At 46.3% G+C, this 17,536-nt stretch overlaps 3 protein-coding genes and 1 long non-coding RNA gene across 7 annotated transcripts; 3 read left to right on the top strand and 1 right to left on the bottom strand.

Moving 5' to 3' along the window:
• Nucleotides 1–755: 755 nt before the first annotated feature.
• LOC115249616 (uncharacterized) lies at nt 756–12,434 on the bottom strand. The gene is made up of 2 exons (XR_003888290.1): nt 12,255–12,434; nt 756–1,138 (listed from the first exon to the last, which is right to left on the bottom strand). It is a non-coding gene; the product is annotated as an uncharacterized lncRNA (long non-coding RNA).
• LOC115249614 (uncharacterized) lies at nt 1,122–6,430 on the top strand. Of its 3 annotated transcripts, XM_029835529.1 has the most exons (6): nt 1,122–1,158; nt 1,726–3,248; nt 3,513–5,612; nt 5,741–5,859; nt 5,936–6,028; nt 6,102–6,430. In XM_029835529.1, the coding sequence occupies exons 2-3, from the start codon at nt 2,102–2,104 to the stop codon at nt 4,178–4,180; spliced, it is 1,815 nt and encodes a 604-aa protein (XP_029691389.1). In that variant the 5' UTR covers nt 1,122–1,158; nt 1,726–2,101; the 3' UTR covers nt 4,181–5,612; nt 5,741–5,859; nt 5,936–6,028; nt 6,102–6,430. The 3 variants fall into 3 exon arrangements, with proteins under 3 accessions (XP_029691389.1, XP_029691387.1, XP_029691388.1); XM_029835527.1 differs by having other exon boundaries at nt 1,726–5,612; XM_029835528.1 differs by lacking the exons at nt 5,741–5,859; nt 5,936–6,028; nt 6,102–6,430 and having other exon boundaries at nt 1,726–5,711.
• LOC115249613 (uncharacterized) lies at nt 6,467–10,169 on the top strand. The gene is made up of 4 exons (XM_029835526.1): nt 6,467–6,658; nt 6,742–6,911; nt 7,020–7,186; nt 7,302–10,169. The coding sequence occupies exons 1-4, from the start codon at nt 6,504–6,506 to the stop codon at nt 9,780–9,782; spliced, it is 2,973 nt and encodes a 990-aa protein (XP_029691386.1). The 5' UTR covers nt 6,467–6,503; the 3' UTR covers nt 9,783–10,169.
• haao (3-hydroxyanthranilate 3,4-dioxygenase) lies at nt 12,035–16,810 on the top strand. Of its 2 annotated transcripts, XR_003888289.1 has the most exons (11): nt 12,035–12,191; nt 12,275–12,353; nt 13,273–13,356; nt 13,972–14,078; nt 14,318–14,407; nt 14,483–14,526; nt 14,770–14,915; nt 15,990–16,058; nt 16,147–16,229; nt 16,443–16,574; nt 16,621–16,810. XR_003888289.1 is itself a non-coding variant. In XM_029835530.1 (10 exons), exons 1-10 carry the CDS (start codon nt 12,109–12,111, stop codon nt 16,513–16,515), a joined length of 858 nt encoding a protein of 285 aa, XP_029691390.1. In that variant the 5' UTR covers nt 12,035–12,108; the 3' UTR covers nt 16,516–16,810. The 2 variants fall into 2 exon arrangements, 1 of the variants encoding a protein (XP_029691390.1); XM_029835530.1 differs by having other exon boundaries at nt 16,443–16,810.
• Nucleotides 16,811–17,536: the final 726 nt, after the last annotated feature.

Genomic DNA, 17,536 nt, shown 5'->3' with positions numbered 1-17,536 from the left:
TGATCAGTGGTTGTTGCTGAAATCCAGATTGCTTCATTAACAACAGGCCTCAAAATTACAAGTTACTCTTAAAAAAATCCTGTTTGTGGGATGAAATTCTTCCCTTTACGCTGTCTTACAGGTATTAATCTAAAAATCTAACACTACAAACGCTCAGCTTAAGTCATTTTACATTTAATTTAGCTGAAATATTGAGTTTCAGTATAGAAAATCCCATATCCTTCCTCTGCCCCATATTCTGCTCCTGTGGTCCACCTGGTTCTGTGACACCTCATAAACTGTCTCGACTCAACGGCGTCTTGTTCAAAAGGTCAATTAATTGTGTGTCACATGGATGAGCACCTCTTTCTTTTGGATAAAATGTTACATAACTTAAATGTCCCGAACATGGTGTTTTGCCCGTTCTTATATATGTATCTAAGTTAATCAAACGGAATTATGTAAACAATTATGAATAAAACTAAAGCTGCAGAATAATCTTATATATTTGCTTTATGAACGATAATGACGCCTGAATCATTAGTGAATAAAAAAGCCCGGTAGCCCCCTCATGTGGAGAAAAACCGAAACGCTCACTTACATTCTCAACTCAAGATTCCCAACCTGTAATTACGGAAAAGGAACTTTTTTTTTTTAAATAATCATTTTTTTCTGACTACCCAGCGCATAACAACATACTCAAGAGCTGTTTCAGAGGTTAGAATGAAAGTAACCAGATAGCAGTTTGTAAAAATCAATCCGATGGCAGAAACACAACAGTAATTAAGCATTTAATCAACAAATGGTGGAAATGTTTCGCAGTATTTTGCTCTTCGAGCATATATTGAGCTAGCATTTGCTTTCATGTTCATTTCAGGTCATTCTTGTCAGGCTGTTTTCAACTGTTGGAGTTTTACGGGGACGGGGGATGTTTTCAGGCAGATCGTCTTTTCTTGGCTCGTGATTGGCTCAGAGTCTACACTTGTCGGCAGAGTGTAGACAGCCGAGCCCTCGGATTTGTCCAGAGTCTACACCTGCGAGGCGAGGTGTAGACGGAGAAGCCTTCCGATTGGTCCTGAAGGCGGAAGGCGGGCCCCCGAGGGCCCCCGATCATCCGGGCCCAATAAGAGGGCCGCGCGTAACGGCGTCTGGAATCGGCCTGCGAAAATTTGGATTGAGGTAAGTTCTTTCTTGCAGTGCTTTTCCTATTTGCGTGCTTTTTGCGTGCTCCAAACATATCTTTGCTGTAGTACCTGTAAATGTGCTCGAAAGCAGACTTTTGCCGTGCACGAGAACTTTCCGCTAGCGGGATAATGTCGCTAATCGAATCTATAGGAATTGTTTTGTTGAGGTGCCTCCATGCTCGAATTGCTTGTTCGCCTTCTTTGTTTGCGAATGAAATGTTTACGTTCAATGTTGTGACCAACATACCTATTGAGTATTACAAACGGAAGAATGTCCATGAGTGTGCAAGGACAATACAGCCGAGTTAGGTGGGAGGTGGGGGGACAATACGGCCGAGTTAGGTGGGAGGTGGGGGGACAATACGGCCGAGTTAGGTGGGAGGTGGGGGGACAATACGGCCGAGTTAGGTGGGAGGTGGGGGGACAATATTGCCGAGAAGTGAGGGCAGCCAGATGTGGGCAGCAAGTGCAAGTACCTGGGAAGTGCCTTGCTTGGAATAATCTCTGGTTAGTAGTTTGCTTGCACATGACACTTTGCTTTGGTTGTTTGTTTGTTTTTCAGATAAAATAACCAGATGGTGGTCTGGGTCAGTGAGGATGTAGTGGATTTTCCCCTACGCTAAAACACTCAAACTTATGCTTCTATTAAGTCAATATACCTATGCCAGTGTCGAACGAATCAAAGTGCGGGGATACCACAACAGGGTCGAATGATGAGTCAGGTTCAGCTGGTTCACGATCCAAATGATGATTTATTGCAGATCCACAATTCACCATCCATGAGAAGTAGCCCGGGCTAAGTCTCATGGATAAGCTGTTGTACTTACCCACTGCCCTAAAAGTTGAAGGTAAGCCCTTCTGGTTCCATAAGAACCACTGCACCCGCCACAGACCTCCCGACCCTCCTGGACACTTTCCAGGCCCGTCGGAGTCTGAGCATGCTGACAGGGAGACGTATAGTCACCCTCTGGCCGTTAGTCCAACACACTCCTCCACAAGCTCCTCCACCACCTCTTCCTCACCCTCTTCAAGTACCCACTCCCGTTCCCCACATGGGGAACGCAGGTCCGCCAGGGTTGCAGCCCGACGGCTTCGCCAGTCACAGTCCTCTGATTCGGAGCATGTTGTTACTCCCACTGCCAGCCCTGGGCCTGCTGTACCACCGCTTCCAGACCGCCCGCCCACGCCTGGCCAAGATCTTCACCTACATCCTTCTGATAGCAGTGATTCGGAGGATGCTGCCGGGGATTCGCCAACTTCGTCCCCCTCGCCGTCAGGGCCGGATTGGCTTGCTGATTAGTTGCATGATGTTGATGTTAACCCTTAACGGTTTAACAACGGGGGAACAACTCCTGAGGACAACTAACCCGAACACACACCACACACACCGCACAAAAGCATTAAACACGTGTGCCCTGGCTATGATCACACTAGCAACTCACAAGGGAATAGTAAACAGGAACAATGGAGAAATCAAGTGGATAATGCATGTCAAAGCAGATATATATGATTTTGTATTAACAGAAATTTTGGGAACTGAGTCAATAGGTAAGCATTGGCTAGGATATCCCCAAAGCATGGACTGCCGTGGGGAAGGGACGGTGATCATTCAGGTGAGATGCACTCAATCAGAATGCCAGAATGAACAAACAGGAGAACGGCTGACAGAAAAAGAAGCTGAAAGTAAAGTAAAATTGTTAAATTCAAGACGGAAAAGGGACTTAGAGAAATTAAAAACGTCACGTTGGGACACAAACATGTTCCAACAGTGGATAATGTACTCGGCAAAATCAATGTTTGAAGCTAGCCAACGGAAGAAACAAGATTGTATTGCTTGCTATAATGCTAAAAAACTGCCACAAATCCAGGGGATACCAGGAGGTGAGCTGGGCGGATGCCCGGACATCACTAAATGTTTTGCCCTTTGTGCAATGCACATGGCAGGAGGTTTACCGCCATGGGATAGTGATAAAAAAGTCTGTCCTACATTTCTGTCAGATGACAATTATGATGTAGTAAAAGCACTACCCCCAGTAGTGCACAAACCGCCTAACAACATCTTCCCTTTTTGTATAGCTCGAGGACAGGAGTTGGAGGAAGTTGTCCAAAGAGGGTCTCCAAAATTGTCGGATACGGGAGGACTGGTGAGATGCAGCAGAATCGATTGGTACCCGAAGTTAACCAACGGGAACACCACAGCAACCATCAAACTGTGTGAGACCGGCCCAAAGGCCCAAATTCAATGTAAACAGATAGTGCCAAACGGGGGAGCGGTAATCTATGAACGAAATTCATCTCACATAGCTCAATACAGTTTGTTAGATTTGACGGACGGCACAAGGCCATTGGGAGATGTCTTTTGGATTTGTGAAGGTAATGACACCTTGATGCTAACTCTACCACCAAGTTGGGAAGGGATATGCGCCCCATTAATGTTAACAGGACAGTTGTCATTAATTATACAAAGGGTGCAACCAAATCAGACATCCCCAAGGAAAAAGAGAGACACACAGGACACTTTCGACACGTGGGATTGGGACTGGAAAGCAACAAACGAAATTTACATCACCTGGGACCAGGTCCCATATGGTGTACCGGAAGGTCAAGTAGCCATAGGCTCCGGATGGATAAAAGCCGGACGGGGAGCAGGGTCAGTTCCAATCTATGGCTCAATTGCAAATGCTCAGTATATAGCCCGAAATAGTCGTTGGATAAATTATTTGTGGTACAATCAGCAGAGGTTCATGAATTACACTGTAAAAGGACTGTCATTAGTGCGAGAGCAATTGCATGCCACATCAATGATGGCTTTGCAAAATAGATTTGTGATAGAATCACGCATGGCAGGAGATCAAGGCATATGTGATGAAATTGGAGAAGACTGTTGCACTCTGATACCAATGCACACAGGTGCCAACGGCAGTTTGACAGGACTTCTGAACGAGATGAGAAAGATGCGTGACGAGCATGTAAGAAATTCCAATTGGAACACCCAAGTTAAAAGTAAAATGTTATGACCAACGACTAATGGTTATGGAAAAGTATGAGTGTGAGTGTGTTATATATTATTATGAGGCGATTTTTACAGGTAGATACGAAAAAAGTAATAGGAAAAGGGAGCATAAGCTCCAGAGTTATGAGGGTTCTGCTTGAAGGGTGTCTACCTGTATCGACCTGCCTGTTTGGCGGATGGGCAGCTAGTTGAGTGAAAACAAACGCTAACAAAAAGTTTCCTATAAAAAAAAAAAAGTTTTAAGAGGAGTATTCCTCACAAGGGTACCAGGAGAAGAAGCTCCTTGAACAGACTAAGAGTAACTGGCTGTGTAAACAGAACAGACTGAGTGTGTTAGTATATGATAGTCACAAATATAATCATGAAGTATATCCAAATGTGTGTGAAAAATGTGTATACTTGTACCAATGTGTGATCCGTGGTACGTCACTGCACTTGCCACCTGGTTGGGGTTTTACCTCCCGCCACCAATGGGGGGGATGTTTCCCTGGCCATGTCTGCAGGGTGCAGCTAGGAGCCCAGCAGTAACGATCACTGGACCATCAGGATAGGCAAGTTCAGAGATGGGTTTCAGGTGGAGTTTCCAACTGTTCTTTCAGTTGAGACTCCACCTTGTGGTGATCCTTACTGAGGGATGGTTGATTTAAATAATATACTGAAGTAATAAGCGTAGTACCCTCACTGATTACTAGACTAGTAATTTCACTGAGTGCTGTAGTGTAACTCCTCTTACCTCGTGAAGATGTGTGCCTTTGTCTTACACCCCTGTTTGAGTGGCCCTTGTCAGGACCAAAGGGGGGAAATGTAGTGAAAAGGGGTAACAGGCATAAGGCAACAGAGGCAGAATGTGTGGTTGTTGTATTTAACCTTTGATCTAATGAGTAGACCGTCGTAGTTAATGAGTGCAATGGATAGACCCTTTTAGTTAATGATTAGACAGGTAAAGCGTATGAGAAATGTATACGAGTCATTGTCACTGTTTGAACACCTGCTGTATGTATGCATGTCACTATTTGATGTACACATGTCACTGTAGTGAATGTTTGCTATGAGATGGGAAGTCCGGGAAAGTTATCAGAGGGTTAAACAAAAGATGGGAGGCTGCCTGTTTGAACAGGAAGGTGCCTTTTTAAAAAAAAAACCATGTAAGGTACACCTGACTTCTGATAAGTGTAATAAACGGTACTTAACGGTGGAAAATGAGTAAAAAATAGCTAACCAGAAGGAGGAGCCCGGGGCGGGGTAGCCCCAGGCTCCAAATAGTATAAAAGAAGGGCAATTCTTGTCAATGATCAGACTTAGCCCGGGCTACTTCTCATGGATGGTGAATTGTGGATCTGCAATAAATCATTTGGATTGTGAACCAGCTGAACCTGACTCATCATTCGACCCTGTTGTGGTATCCCCGCACTTTGATTCGTTCGACACTGGCATAGGTATATTGACTTAATAGAAGCATAAGTTTGAGTGTTTTAGCGTAGGGGAAAATCCACTACAAGGACTGAAGCTACATTTTAGATGAGTTATGTTTACGTTGCACTTTTCTTCCCACATTTGACTAAAGCTGCAGCAGAAAAGGCCAAAAGACCTGGAAAACAGAGCCGGCCAGCGTCAGCACACAAGTCCGTCAGACGCACCACTCCATCGTCGACGGCAAGATCTTAGTCTGAACCACACATCGAGGTGGCTCCATATCCTGGGGACGCCACACTAAATTGTGCCAATACGAAAGCTTACACTAAAACTGAGTATATTCAAGGTTCCGGTGGCGGCTCCCGAGAGGACAACCTCCGTGATGGATGCAGCGCCTCAGCCATGTCGGCCCACTGCAACATCAGCAACACGACTGCAGGTAATCCATTAAAAACAAGCTCAAGTTTGCGTATTCGGTGACCGTCGGATATGATCGTGCGTTTTCTTATTAGGTGACATACGAGGGATGGCACAAAATGTGGGAGTCTGCTCCCAATGGGCTCCCACAGGCTGACGTTGCGTGGCTGAAAGAGGATGAAACCAATGGACTCTTCCAGAGGGCTGCATCCTTTCATGACAAACATGGAAAGATGAAGTGGAGGAAGGTCCTGAAGGATGACAGGATGTGGTTTCATCCCCCCGAAGTGCCCGGACTGGTAGCCAAGACTGTTCCATCGGCCGACTCCTTTTTCCGCAGTCGGGTCTTTTTCTGGAGACCAGTAGGTGTGTGGCGTTGCAGCCTGCGCTGTCCCAGAGCTGCGTGCCCCGCGCGGGAAAACAAGGGCGCTTTTCTGTCCCGCTGCGGCTACTCTCGCACGGTCAGACAGATCTGCCACGCGTCTGGGTGGTACTCCATGCTGACCGAGGTCCTGGCCTGTAACGCATGCAGAAAAGCAGCCAAAGCCTCGGAGGAGCGTGCCATTGGCCGCTTCCTGTCATGGGAAGCCTGCATCCTCAACCAGCTCAGCCCAGCGCACCGAGCCATGTTCCCTGCTGTATTGACATTACGGTGAGTCTGCGCGCTTTGCTTCAACATCTTTCTAGTTCTTAGCGAAAGGCCGGCTCACAGAATTTGATCGATTTTTAATTCAGGCGGGGAGTGGACAAGCAGGTGGTCCGTCTCTTGAGGGAGCGCACCGGGGGCGACACCATGGCCAAGGTGTGGCGGCAGGTCCAGGAAAGCCACTGTGAGGAGTACCTGCAGAGGAAAGACCTGTACACCACTCTGCTCACACAGTACACGAAACCTGGAAAGACCACAAGTGAGATTTCAGATTTAACAAAAAAACTGTAAACAGTCTAAAATTGAACTTCGTGCTGATTTTTGTACCCTTCACCGATTTGTCATTTTGAAAATATTACTATTTCAGAGCGTTTCAGCCCAAAGTTTCAATTGCCGCCACCTCAAAGAGAGCTGCCGTCCCCAAAGCTGCTGAGGAAAGCCTTCCTCCTTGCGGAGGCTGAGAACATTGAGGATTACCGGGCGCAGATAATGTCAACGTTTGGGAAAGTGCTCAAATATGACTCTACCAAGAAGGTACATTTGTGTGTCAACTGAATTTTTCTTTGTGTGCATTGCGTCTACGCAGATCAAGAGTTGGCATCAACAAGGTACCAAATACAGGTCTTTGACTGTTTGTATACATTTTCAGATCTGCAAGAAGTTGTCCGGCGACGGAAAAGGGACCGCAGAGTGGTGCACCAACGTCGGCAACGAGCGGGGTCAGATCCTCATGTCCGTACTGACCTGCGAGGAGTCTTTGGAGAAGATGCGGCCGATGGCCGAAGGGCTCATGGAGCGCTACCAAAGGGCAGGAGAGGCGGCTCCGGAACTGATGTACGTGGACCGCGGCTGTTGCTGCGCTCTCGGAGTCTCCTCTTTGGAGCAGCTCTTCGACAAGTGGGTCGACGGAGGCATGCTGATCCGTCTGGACATCTTCCACTGGATCCGCAGATTTGACGCGGCTGTTCGGCCGGATCACCATTCCAAGTATGCCCTGTTTAAATCCGCTTTATCGGCCGCCGTCTTCTCCTACAACAAGGACGACGTGGCGCTCCTCTTGCAGGCGGTGCGTGCGGGACTCCCGGACATGGCCGATTCCCTTTCAGATAGCGAGCTGATCGAGAGGCACGTCACCAAAAGGGACCTGTCCCGTTATGTGAGGAGGATCACAGTTGGGGCCCAGGAAACCTTTGTGCGTGTCCAGAATGTCATCGACACACTGAAAGGACCGATGGGAATGGACGACAACCAGGTCCATCTGTTCAATGAAGACATCGATCGCATCTGGCAAAATCAACAGAAGCACCTCGAGTGCATCCAGGACCCTCCGGGGCGGAACATGTACACCATAAAAAAACACGTCACCCGCAACGGTGTGAGTCTGCCGCGCTACGCCACAGACAGGGGAAGCAACAGCCTGGAGGGCTTCCACTCCTTCCTGCCCAGCGTGATTCCAGGACCCCACTGTGCAGCCGTCCCATTTCAAGTGTACCTCCTGGCCGGGATTGCACGTTGGAATGCCGACAGGGAGTCTGCCAGTGTCAGAGGACAACAGGGACGACAGCACCTTGTCTGTGTGCTGCCGCTGGTGCATCGTCTCAATGAGAGGTGCCAGCAGCTGTTTGGGGTGGTGGAGGACGCCAACTACAGGGCTCCTGTGCCGCCCGGTGGGGAGCGAATCGGTCTCGAGTACTTGTTTTGCCAATCGACAGACACTTTCAATGTCCCTGACCATTACGCTCAGACTACAAACACACTGCAAACTGATGAGGACGAGGGGGAAGCGGACGAGGCTTCCCACGGCGTCGATGATCCCCCGGATGACGACGCGGGATACATTTCGGACGGCGTTGGCGATCGCCTGACTCCTCTCCCGAAGAACCTGCACCTCACCGACCAGGCTGTCGCCGATGACTTTGACCCCTGCGCAGAGGACGTGTGCGGTCCAAATCATCTCCCGGGCTACGAGCAGGTGGAGGAGCTCAGCAGAGTCCTGGTGGACGTTGCGTTGGAAGAGGGAAAGCTCGCCATCAGCAACTCTACAAGGCGGCGGGTCATCGCTGCATGGAACGGGCTCCATCTCCACGACCGACGCGTTCACCTGTTTGACAGCCTGTACTCTGCACGCTGGGGCAACGCCCTCTTCGGCCGCACCAACGGAGACCCCGCTGAATCGGCTTTGGTGCAAAAGCTGGAGTTCAGCAAACGCCATTTGGCTGCCCACCTGCTGGACTCCAGGAAGAACAGGCTGATGTACTGCTTGGTCAAACAGCTGTGGCTGCACCCGCACTGCAGAGTAATGGCTGGCGGGCTGCCGCACAAACATCTCTTGACCAGATTATACCAGCATGTCCAACAGAGAGTCATTGTGGATGATGCCGAGCTCAGCAAGCTGGGGATTCCTCTACTGAAAATAAACAGTAAATCCATTGCGCACTTTATCAGGCGACAGGAGGCCCTGTCGGCCGCCAATGTGACCGACCAAGGCCCACCTGTCCTCCGACGCCATCAGAGCATCGCGCAGTGCAGTCAACCCCCGGCGCTGGAGCTATCTCTTGAGAGACTGCACACCAGTCGACCTCAGGTGACCTACGAGGTCACTCCATCTCTGGCGGGGACCAACCTTAAATATGAACACGGTTGCACAGATGCGGCCCCTTTTTTACCACCTCCTACTCACATAGTTACATCCCCCTCTCCTCTCCCCCCACAGCCAGAACCACCATTGCTCGCACCATCCCAGACCACACCCCGCAAAGGTACTTTTGTCCCAAAGCCTGTGCCTGTTTGTTCATCCGGTCAAATCCAAGCAACGCCTCCAACGGTCCCTCTCGCTGTTCCCAAACACGAGCCGTCCCAACCTCCCCGGCATCAATGGTCGCCAGCTCGATCCACTTTTTACAAGAGGAGATGGTTGGAGCACAGTGGCGCCGAGCCTACCGCTTTCAAAGTGCACATCTGTGCGCTGTGTGGTCAACCCACTAAAGGCCACAACAAATACAGGAAAAAGACCTACTGTCCAAACAGCAAAAAGTCATCGTCTCCAGGACTTGAAGGCCAGACTTTGGACACTTTTGCAGACTTTCAAAGTGCTGTGGACATTCTTTTGGGACCTCATTTCCAGGTGTAAGCAAAGAAAATTGGACTGAGTGTTTTATTGACTGCACTTGACAATAAATGCTTCTTTGTACTTGACAATAAATGCTTCTTTGAATACACATGCACGTCTCGTTTGTATTCTTTCACGCACGGGGACGACTTTCCAGTCCACACCCGAGACATGCATACTGCAGAAACACACCACCACCATATGATGCAGGACCTTGAGGCTGTTAAAAAAATCAAATAAGGCTGTCAACAGGTCATGGCCACAGCTTTTTCATTTTTATTTTGTAGCACTCATTGGGGAAAATAATTGTTCTTGCTCTTCAGTGTCACCTGGGTGGGGCCACCTCTCTTTAATCAGTCAGTGCTTTACTCATTTCCAAAACCTACCTCTTTGAAAAAGCTTATTGTTACCAATTCTGTAGTTCCAGTTATTATCATAGACAGACAAATTATCATACTTAGGGGGTCGTCTAATCGTTAGGTCACATCTTAGCTATGCTGTTATAGGCCAAGGCTGCTGGGGTCCAGAAACATGATCACCTGACAGGCCTCTGTCACCCCACTGGGTCATGGTTTCCTCTCCTCTCCTCTCCCCTCCTCCTCAAGTAGACTAGTTATGCTGATTCTTGTGTTTTTCTGCTTTCTTATTGTTTTTCTGCTCCCCCCCCGTATTCATTTACAGGTATCGCCGCCTTCGGATCTGCATGATGACCTTCGGCCCCGATGACCTTCAGCCCCATTGACCCACTCGGCCGGCGGCTTGCATAACTAGTGTATGTTTGTATGTGTTTCTGTGCTATGTGCCCGTGCCTGTATTAAAGACCAGCCCAACAGTGCACAACTGTTTTCACAGTTTGGCTCATTATTTTCCGCATGAAACAGTCTGCAATTTTAATGCACTGGATTGAATATGAGCAGACAATATAGAGCTGCATATGTATTCAGTTTGCTACTTCTTTCACATCATATCAAGAATGATCCGCAGCAGTCTGCTTTACTGGTACTCTCAGACGTCCATCACAGAAGGGTGTTCACCAGGTACGACTGATATTTAGATTATGGGATGTTCACGTTGTTATCTTCCGTAGTTTACAGGCTGATCTTGATTTCAACCGAACATAGAATTGGATTCCACCATTTGATTCCTCTCATTTATGAGCACCAAATTATAAAGATCCTTCATCATTCAGGCTCTTTGTGGACTAAGAGTGGATAAGGATCTTTTCTTGTGTTAGATAGATCTGGACAAGCAGATACCACAGAAGTAACTGAAGTAGAAGTAACTGCTTAAATATCAACAAAGCCAATGTGAAAGGAGCCCAACATTAAAGCACTCTAAGTCTGGTGTACACATATGTTATATCCACAAACCAATAAGTTTAATTAGTTACTTTGGTTACTGATGTTATGGAGTTCTTCACAAGAGTATTGAGGTCAGTCACTAGTTTTGTCTCAATTGACTTACCATTGTAAGTCAGAATTAACTGACTTAACATTAACATCTAGTCTCTCTGTGAGGAATCTAGGAGTAACTTTTGATCAAAATCTCTCCTTCAACTCACACATTAAATTAGTCTCTAGAAGTGCCTTTTTTCACTTGAGGAACATCACAAAGATCAGGAAACTGCTGACGCGGCATGATGCTGAAAAGTTAGTCCAGTGCATTTGTTACTTCCAGGCTGGACTACTGTAACTCTTTATTATCAGGGTGTCCAAACTCCTCTTTAAGAAGCCTCCAGCTGATCCAAAATGCTGCAGCCAGAGTTCTGACAGGTATTGACAAAAGAGATCACATAACTCCTGTACTGGCATTGCTTCATTGGCTGCCCATTAAATTTAGAATAATTTTTAAAACCCTTCTTTTGACCTACAAGATCCTCAGCGGCCTAGCTCCATCCTACCTGGAGGAGCTAGTGATACCTTATCAGCCCAATAGACCGCTCCGCTCTCAGAATGCTGGTCTACTTGTGGTTCCCAGAGTCTCTAGGAGTAGAATGGGGGGCCGAGCATTTAGCTACCAGGCCCCCCTGCTATGGAACCAGCTCCCTGTCCAGGTACGGGAGGCTGACTCCATCGCTACTAGAGTGAGCTATAATCATTATTATCATTATATAGTATAAACATACGTTATAGCGATAACATCTCAACATAAGGATAGTAAAGGGACAGTTAAATAACAATCAGAAATACCAATCTGGCTGGGCACTTCATAATAAGTTTGGGACAAATCAAATCTTGCTGTGCCGTGTAGGAAGTTAAATCCCTCCCCCACTTTTGGACTTTGTCTTGTGACCGCGCTGCACCTCTCAGACCTTCGGCAGGTCCTGCAGTAAACAGCCCACGCAAATATGAGCAACATTCCCGTCCATGTGGAAAACTGGATTAAAGAGAACCAGGATGCCTTCCTTCCACCGGTCTGCAACAAGCTGATGTGAGTTATTTCCGTTCAGCAACGACCAATAGGAGGGTACGGAGCCTCCGAGACTGTTTTTACCTCTGCTCCTTCTCTCTCAGGCACTTTTCCCAGTTGAACATCATGTTTGTTGGGGGTCCAAATATCAGGAAGGACTATCACATCGAGGAAGGAGAGGAGGTCAGAGAAACTTCCTTCTGCATCAAATCTTTCTATTGAACTGGACTGTCACTCCTGACAGGGGCAACAGTAAAATCACCTTTGGTCAGTCATCAAGGCAGACAAGTTGCAAGTCAGCTTCAAAGTATAGAATTTTAGTCTTGGAAAGTCAACAGTGTGGAAACTTTACACTGCCCATTTCACAAATGTGGAACTCATGTGTACACAGCTCCCCTCTTTTAATGGTTATGTTGGTTATGCTTACAAAAAGCCCTTCATTTTTCCATCTATGTATTTCCATCCCAACACCATGTTTACTACAACTTGTATTTTTGTTGACAGAATTCTCAGAGGGAGAGGGGCTCTGATTAAAATGATTTATTAAATTTAATCAGGCATTAAGAATGTGAATGTATTTAAAATGGCATTAATATGCCCACACAAGTCTGTGAAGAATAGGTCCTATTAATTCCCCTTTTTATAACCCAACAAGGCATGAACACTACTATAAATGCCAAAATAGCCTTTTGGTTGGCTACATAAACCAGTTTTAATATTTTCCCTTGATGGAGTTGACTGGATTAATACTGATGTAAAAAATCCCTGTTGGCAGGAAAGAGATGTGTCAAGTGTAAAAATTTCCTTTCTTACCAAGGACCAATGTGCTTCAGTCAAGTATTTTGTTTAACTTACTGGTTTTACATTCGTTCGAAGCTAAATCATTTCAAATTTCTACTCACGGAATGTCAACATTGCGTTTGAGACACATCAGCTCCACTCTTAGCTAAGCTAACGGCGGCTATTCAGAGACAAAACACAACAGTCAATGTACTCGGATGATATGCTGCTTTATTCTGCCTCTAAAAGCACAAGAACGTCACCTTCAAATCACAGGCTAACAGTAAACCATGTGCTTTCCCCCGCCCTTCCCTGTCTGCAGTTATTTTACCAGCTTAAGGGGGACATGTGTCTGAAGGTGATTGAAAATGGCAAACACAAAGACGTGCACATCAAGGAGGGAGAGGTGAGCCCTCATTCTTTTTCAGTGGTTCTACTAAGACCAGAGTTTACTTGCCACTTTGTAGTAAGTTGAGAAAGTCTGATAAATTAGGTCATAATAAAATAAATATTGTATGGAAAGTTATGGTTCCGTTATTCTGTGTAGCTCTGCTGCTTCTCGTGTGTTTCAGTGTCCTTAAAGGAGAAAATCAGGGCTTCTTTTATTTAAAATATATTGGTCTCACCTGTATTTTATGTTGTTTCGGTATTGATTTTTTTTTTTTTTTTTTACAAAATGCACCAGATTATCTATTTTCTCTGTGTAAAAGTGTCAGGCTCAAAAGAAAAAAGACAAAAAATTCATCTAAAAAATTTCAGACAGTAAAACTGTCAATATTATATATATACAAACTGTAATATTCAGTGCTGTCCCTGCATATAATGTCAGCTTTTCCCGATTAAAGAACAAAAGAAGCTTGAGGATTCTTTGGAAAAAAGTCCTTGGTTCATACTTACTGTTATGAGGTCATCTTATTTAGTACCAACGGCGTTGGTGTCTTATTCTTACTAAGACACCTTTGAAAACAATAAAATATATTCCAATAAAATAAGAGAAGGATTGTTTTGTTGCCATTTTCAGATGTTCCTGCTTCCAGCTCGGATTCCCCACTCCCCCCAGAGACAGGCCAACAGTGTGGGCCTGGTGGTGGAGAGAAGGAGGCTGCTGACAGAGACCGACTGTCTCAGGTTGTCTTTTTTCTTTGCTGGGATGAGATAACTCTTTCTCCGCAATCAACCATTTCATCAGGTGGATGTCCGGAAAACCGTTTACGTTTGTTTTTACAATGAAAAACTATCAAAACAAATATATATATTTTAAAAAATCTTTCACTATTATTATGCTATATCTCATACAGTGCATACTTTTTTTAGAATATATTTAGGATATTTAAAAATGGGAAACCGGTCATCATTGTTGATTTCAGGTACTATGTGGACAACAGCACCTCGATCCTCTTTGAGAGATGGTTTTACTGCGAGGACCTCGGAACCCAGCTCGTACCGGTCATCAAAGAGTGAGCTGTGGTCCACCAACCCATTTTTAACGTGATGTCACGGTTTCAAGTTTCATAGTGTTGATTTATTTTCAGGTTTATGGCATCCAAGCAGTGCAAAACGGGAAGGCCGGATCCAAGTGAGCTTCCTCTTTTATAATTGAGTGTTGAGGAGCAGGTGTCAGAGAATGAAATACGCTGAGAATTGTCACTGAGATTCTCAGGAACCTGCTGCTAAAATGTTCTGCTCTTATAGCATGATGTGGGAAACTGATATTCTCACGAAGAAGCATCTAAATTGAGGAGAAGATTTGAAATCAACAGAAAATCCAGGCCAAAAGTAACCAATCTGTGAATTGACTCCGCCCTTCTGTGTGGAGCAGATGAAGTCTTCCGAGAGCCTCCGTTCCACCTGAGCACCATGAATGTGATGTTGCCCTTCTCCTTCAAAGACTGGCTGGACAGGCAGCGGCCAGCTCTGGCTCAAGGTGGACCCATCAACATGTTTGGAGCCCAGTTTGAGACAGAGGTAGCACAAATCCAGAAATACACCAGATTAATATGCAACCTTTTGAAAAAGACTGCATCCACAAGCTTTTCCGAATCAGAGGCTCAGTCCTGCAGTTGAAAGAATGGCCCCCTAAATGTGAAAGTCAGCCTTTTACCTGCAAGAGATCAAGAGTTTACCTACGTCTGCATATTAAGGCAAATTAAAAATCTAAATAGTCTACACAGACAGTCTTTCCTGATGCTCACAGTAGAAGATCTTTTTAAATTCTTGAGAGAATGTTGGTTACCTAAAAGAAAACAATGCTGCTTAAGATCAAATCACATCACCTTTATTTATATAGCATCTATTACAATGAAAATTGTCTCTAGGCACTTTAGATGAGATAATTACTTTTGTGTCGTAATTTAAACTTCAAAAACAGTCAGTAGAGACCTGTTATTATGACAGGTCATAGTAATACTAAATACTAAAGTTTGCATTCCAGTTCATCATTCCAGTCCGTTTAGCACAGAGGACACAGATGGACAATCTTAATATTAAAGTTCATCAGGTAATGAGTAGCAAATCAGAGAATTTAGAAAACACTAGACTATTTCGATTTAGACAACAATAACTGGAGAGAAAGCACTGCCAGTCAGACAGGCAGTCAGACAGGCAGACAGACAGGCAGGCAGACAGGCAGACAGGTAGACAGGTAGGCAGGCAGGCAGGCAGGCAGGCAGGTAGGAAGACAGGAAGGCATACAGACAGGAAGGCAGGTAGGCAAACAGGTAGGCAAACAGGTAGGCAAACAGGTAGGCAGACAGGTAGGCAGGCAGGCAGGCAGGTAGGCAGGCAGGTAGGCAAACAGGTAGGCAAACAGGTAGGCAAACAGGTAGGCAGACAGGTAGGCAGGCAGGTAGGCAGGCATACAGACAGGCAGACAGATAGGCAGGTAGGCAGGTAGGCAGACAGGTAGGCAGGTAGGCAGGTAGGCAGGCAGGCAGGTAGGCAGGCAGGTAGGTAGGCAGGCAGGCAGACAGACAGGTAGGCAGGCTCAAAACGGAGACGTGGCGACCTTGACCTCATGAAAGCCTCCTGTGTGACCCTCAGGTGATGGTTTTTGGACCTGGCCAGGCAGAAGCAGCCGTGCAGCAGAGCGACGTGTGGATATGGCAGATGGTTTGTGCGAGACCTTAAGGCTTCCTGGAGGTCCTTGCATCGGAGCATTTCTCTCACAAATGCTGCTGTGTCTCGCTGCTCTCCACAGGAGGGCTCCTCAAAGGTCAACATGAATCAGCAGGAGTTCAGTCTCTCTGCAGGGGACAGCATCCTCGTCCCTGAACAGACCCAGTGAGTCGACTTCATTGTCACATGTTGCTTTGGATGTATTATTGGAGTTTTGAGGGTCTGTTGGGGTCATGGAGGAGGTCATTGGATCCTCTGTTGCTGTTCAGTAGAAGGTGAAAAATGAAATAAGGATATTAAGGAAGTGTCTCCAGATAATGCTTCTATATGTTTTAAATGGAAATAAATCCAAGCTTGTGTGTCCTTCTCCCTGCGCAGCTACCAGTGGCAAAGACACGAGGGGACCGTCGCCTTGTTTGTGGTCCAAAATCCTGAGCGGAAAAGACCCTAAACATGACCAACGTACAAGACCGGCATTCAAAACACAGGACACAAATTAAAATAGCAAATAAACAATCCAGCAAAGCAGCTGAAGCTCCCACAACTGCTGTGGAGAAAACGAGGATCTGAAAATCCACGTCTCTAAGTGGAGACAAGCTGAACATAATGTAAAATCATAAAATAATGAGCAAACGTCAAAGGGGCTCAGATCAACGACCCTGTAAGAAGCAAAAATAATCACTCAGAGTGACACTTTTTTATTTTTGCTTCTATGTATCTTTCAAATAAAACACGATGGGGTTAAAGTGTTGACTTTCAGCATTATTTTCATCTTTATTTCAGTTTCCAGCGATTATTCACTGACTTCATGTCAGTCAGAAGCCTTTTGCATGGTTACCCTTATGTATGTAATTGATATTTTGGGATATTTGTTAACTTATTTACAGTATTACTGTGACTGGATACTCCACCATGCCATTATCCTTGAAACAGACTGATGAAACCACAGTTCGAGTCCCGGACAGGACTCCAGGCGTTCCTAAAATGTCCAATCATCTTTTACTGGATGTCTTCATGCCGAGCAGATGCAGTTATCGGAATGTGAAATTCCACTCAGCTTCTTCGGTGTCTTCAGCGTTGTGATCCAGGCCCAAACTCTGGTGTCTGAGCTGGTCTCCAGTCTTCCTGTCCAGGTCCACCCCTGGAGCTGGTCTCCAGTGTTCCTGTCCGGGTCCACCCCTGGAGCTGGTCTCCAGTGTTCCTGTCCAGGTCCACCCCTGGAGCTGGTCTCCAGGCCAGGTCCACCCCTGGAGCTGGTCTCCAGTCTTCCTGTCCAGGTCCACCCCTGGAGCTGGTCTCCAGTGTTCCTGTCCAGGTCCACCCCTGGAGCTGGTCTCCAGTCTTCCTGTCCAGGTCCACCCCTGGAGCTGGTCTCCAGTGTTCCTGTCCAGGTCCACCCTCACACAATCCCAGTCAGGGTTGTCCACGAATGAGTTTGATTTCAAGCATCTTCAAGCATCTTTTACACATTT

The sequence above is a fragment of the Takifugu rubripes genome, chromosome 4 (genome assembly GCF_901000725.2).
Source record: "Takifugu rubripes chromosome 4, fTakRub1.2, whole genome shotgun sequence".
NCBI classification, from domain to species: Eukaryota; Metazoa; Chordata; class Actinopteri; order Tetraodontiformes; family Tetraodontidae; genus Takifugu; species Takifugu rubripes.
The sequence above is the reverse complement of the archived record's forward strand: the minus strand, read 5'-3'. Positions and strand labels throughout refer to the sequence as shown.

Coding starts and splice junctions, on each gene's coding strand:
- haao (XM_029835530.1), top strand. CDS start 12,109: ATGAGCAACATTCCCGTCCATGTGGAAAACTGGATTAAAGAGAACCAG. Junction 13,357..13,971: donor TGCACATCAAGGAGGGAGAG/GTGAGCCCTCAT, acceptor TGCCATTTTCAG/ATGTTCCTGCTTCCAGCTCG. Junction 14,408..14,482: donor CTCGTACCGGTCATCAAAGA/GTGAGCTGTGGT, acceptor ATTTATTTTCAG/GTTTATGGCATCCAAGCAGT.
- LOC115249613 (XM_029835526.1), top strand. CDS start 6,504: ATGCTGACCGAGGTCCTGGCCTGTAACGCATGCAGAAAAGCAGCCAAA. Junction 6,912..7,019: donor GAAACCTGGAAAGACCACAA/GTGAGATTTCAG, acceptor TTACTATTTCAG/AGCGTTTCAGCCCAAAGTTT. Junction 7,187..7,301: donor AATATGACTCTACCAAGAAG/GTACATTTGTGT, acceptor ATACATTTTCAG/ATCTGCAAGAAGTTGTCCGG.
- LOC115249614 (XM_029835527.1), top strand. CDS start 2,102: ATGCTGACAGGGAGACGTATAGTCACCCTCTGGCCGTTAGTCCAACAC.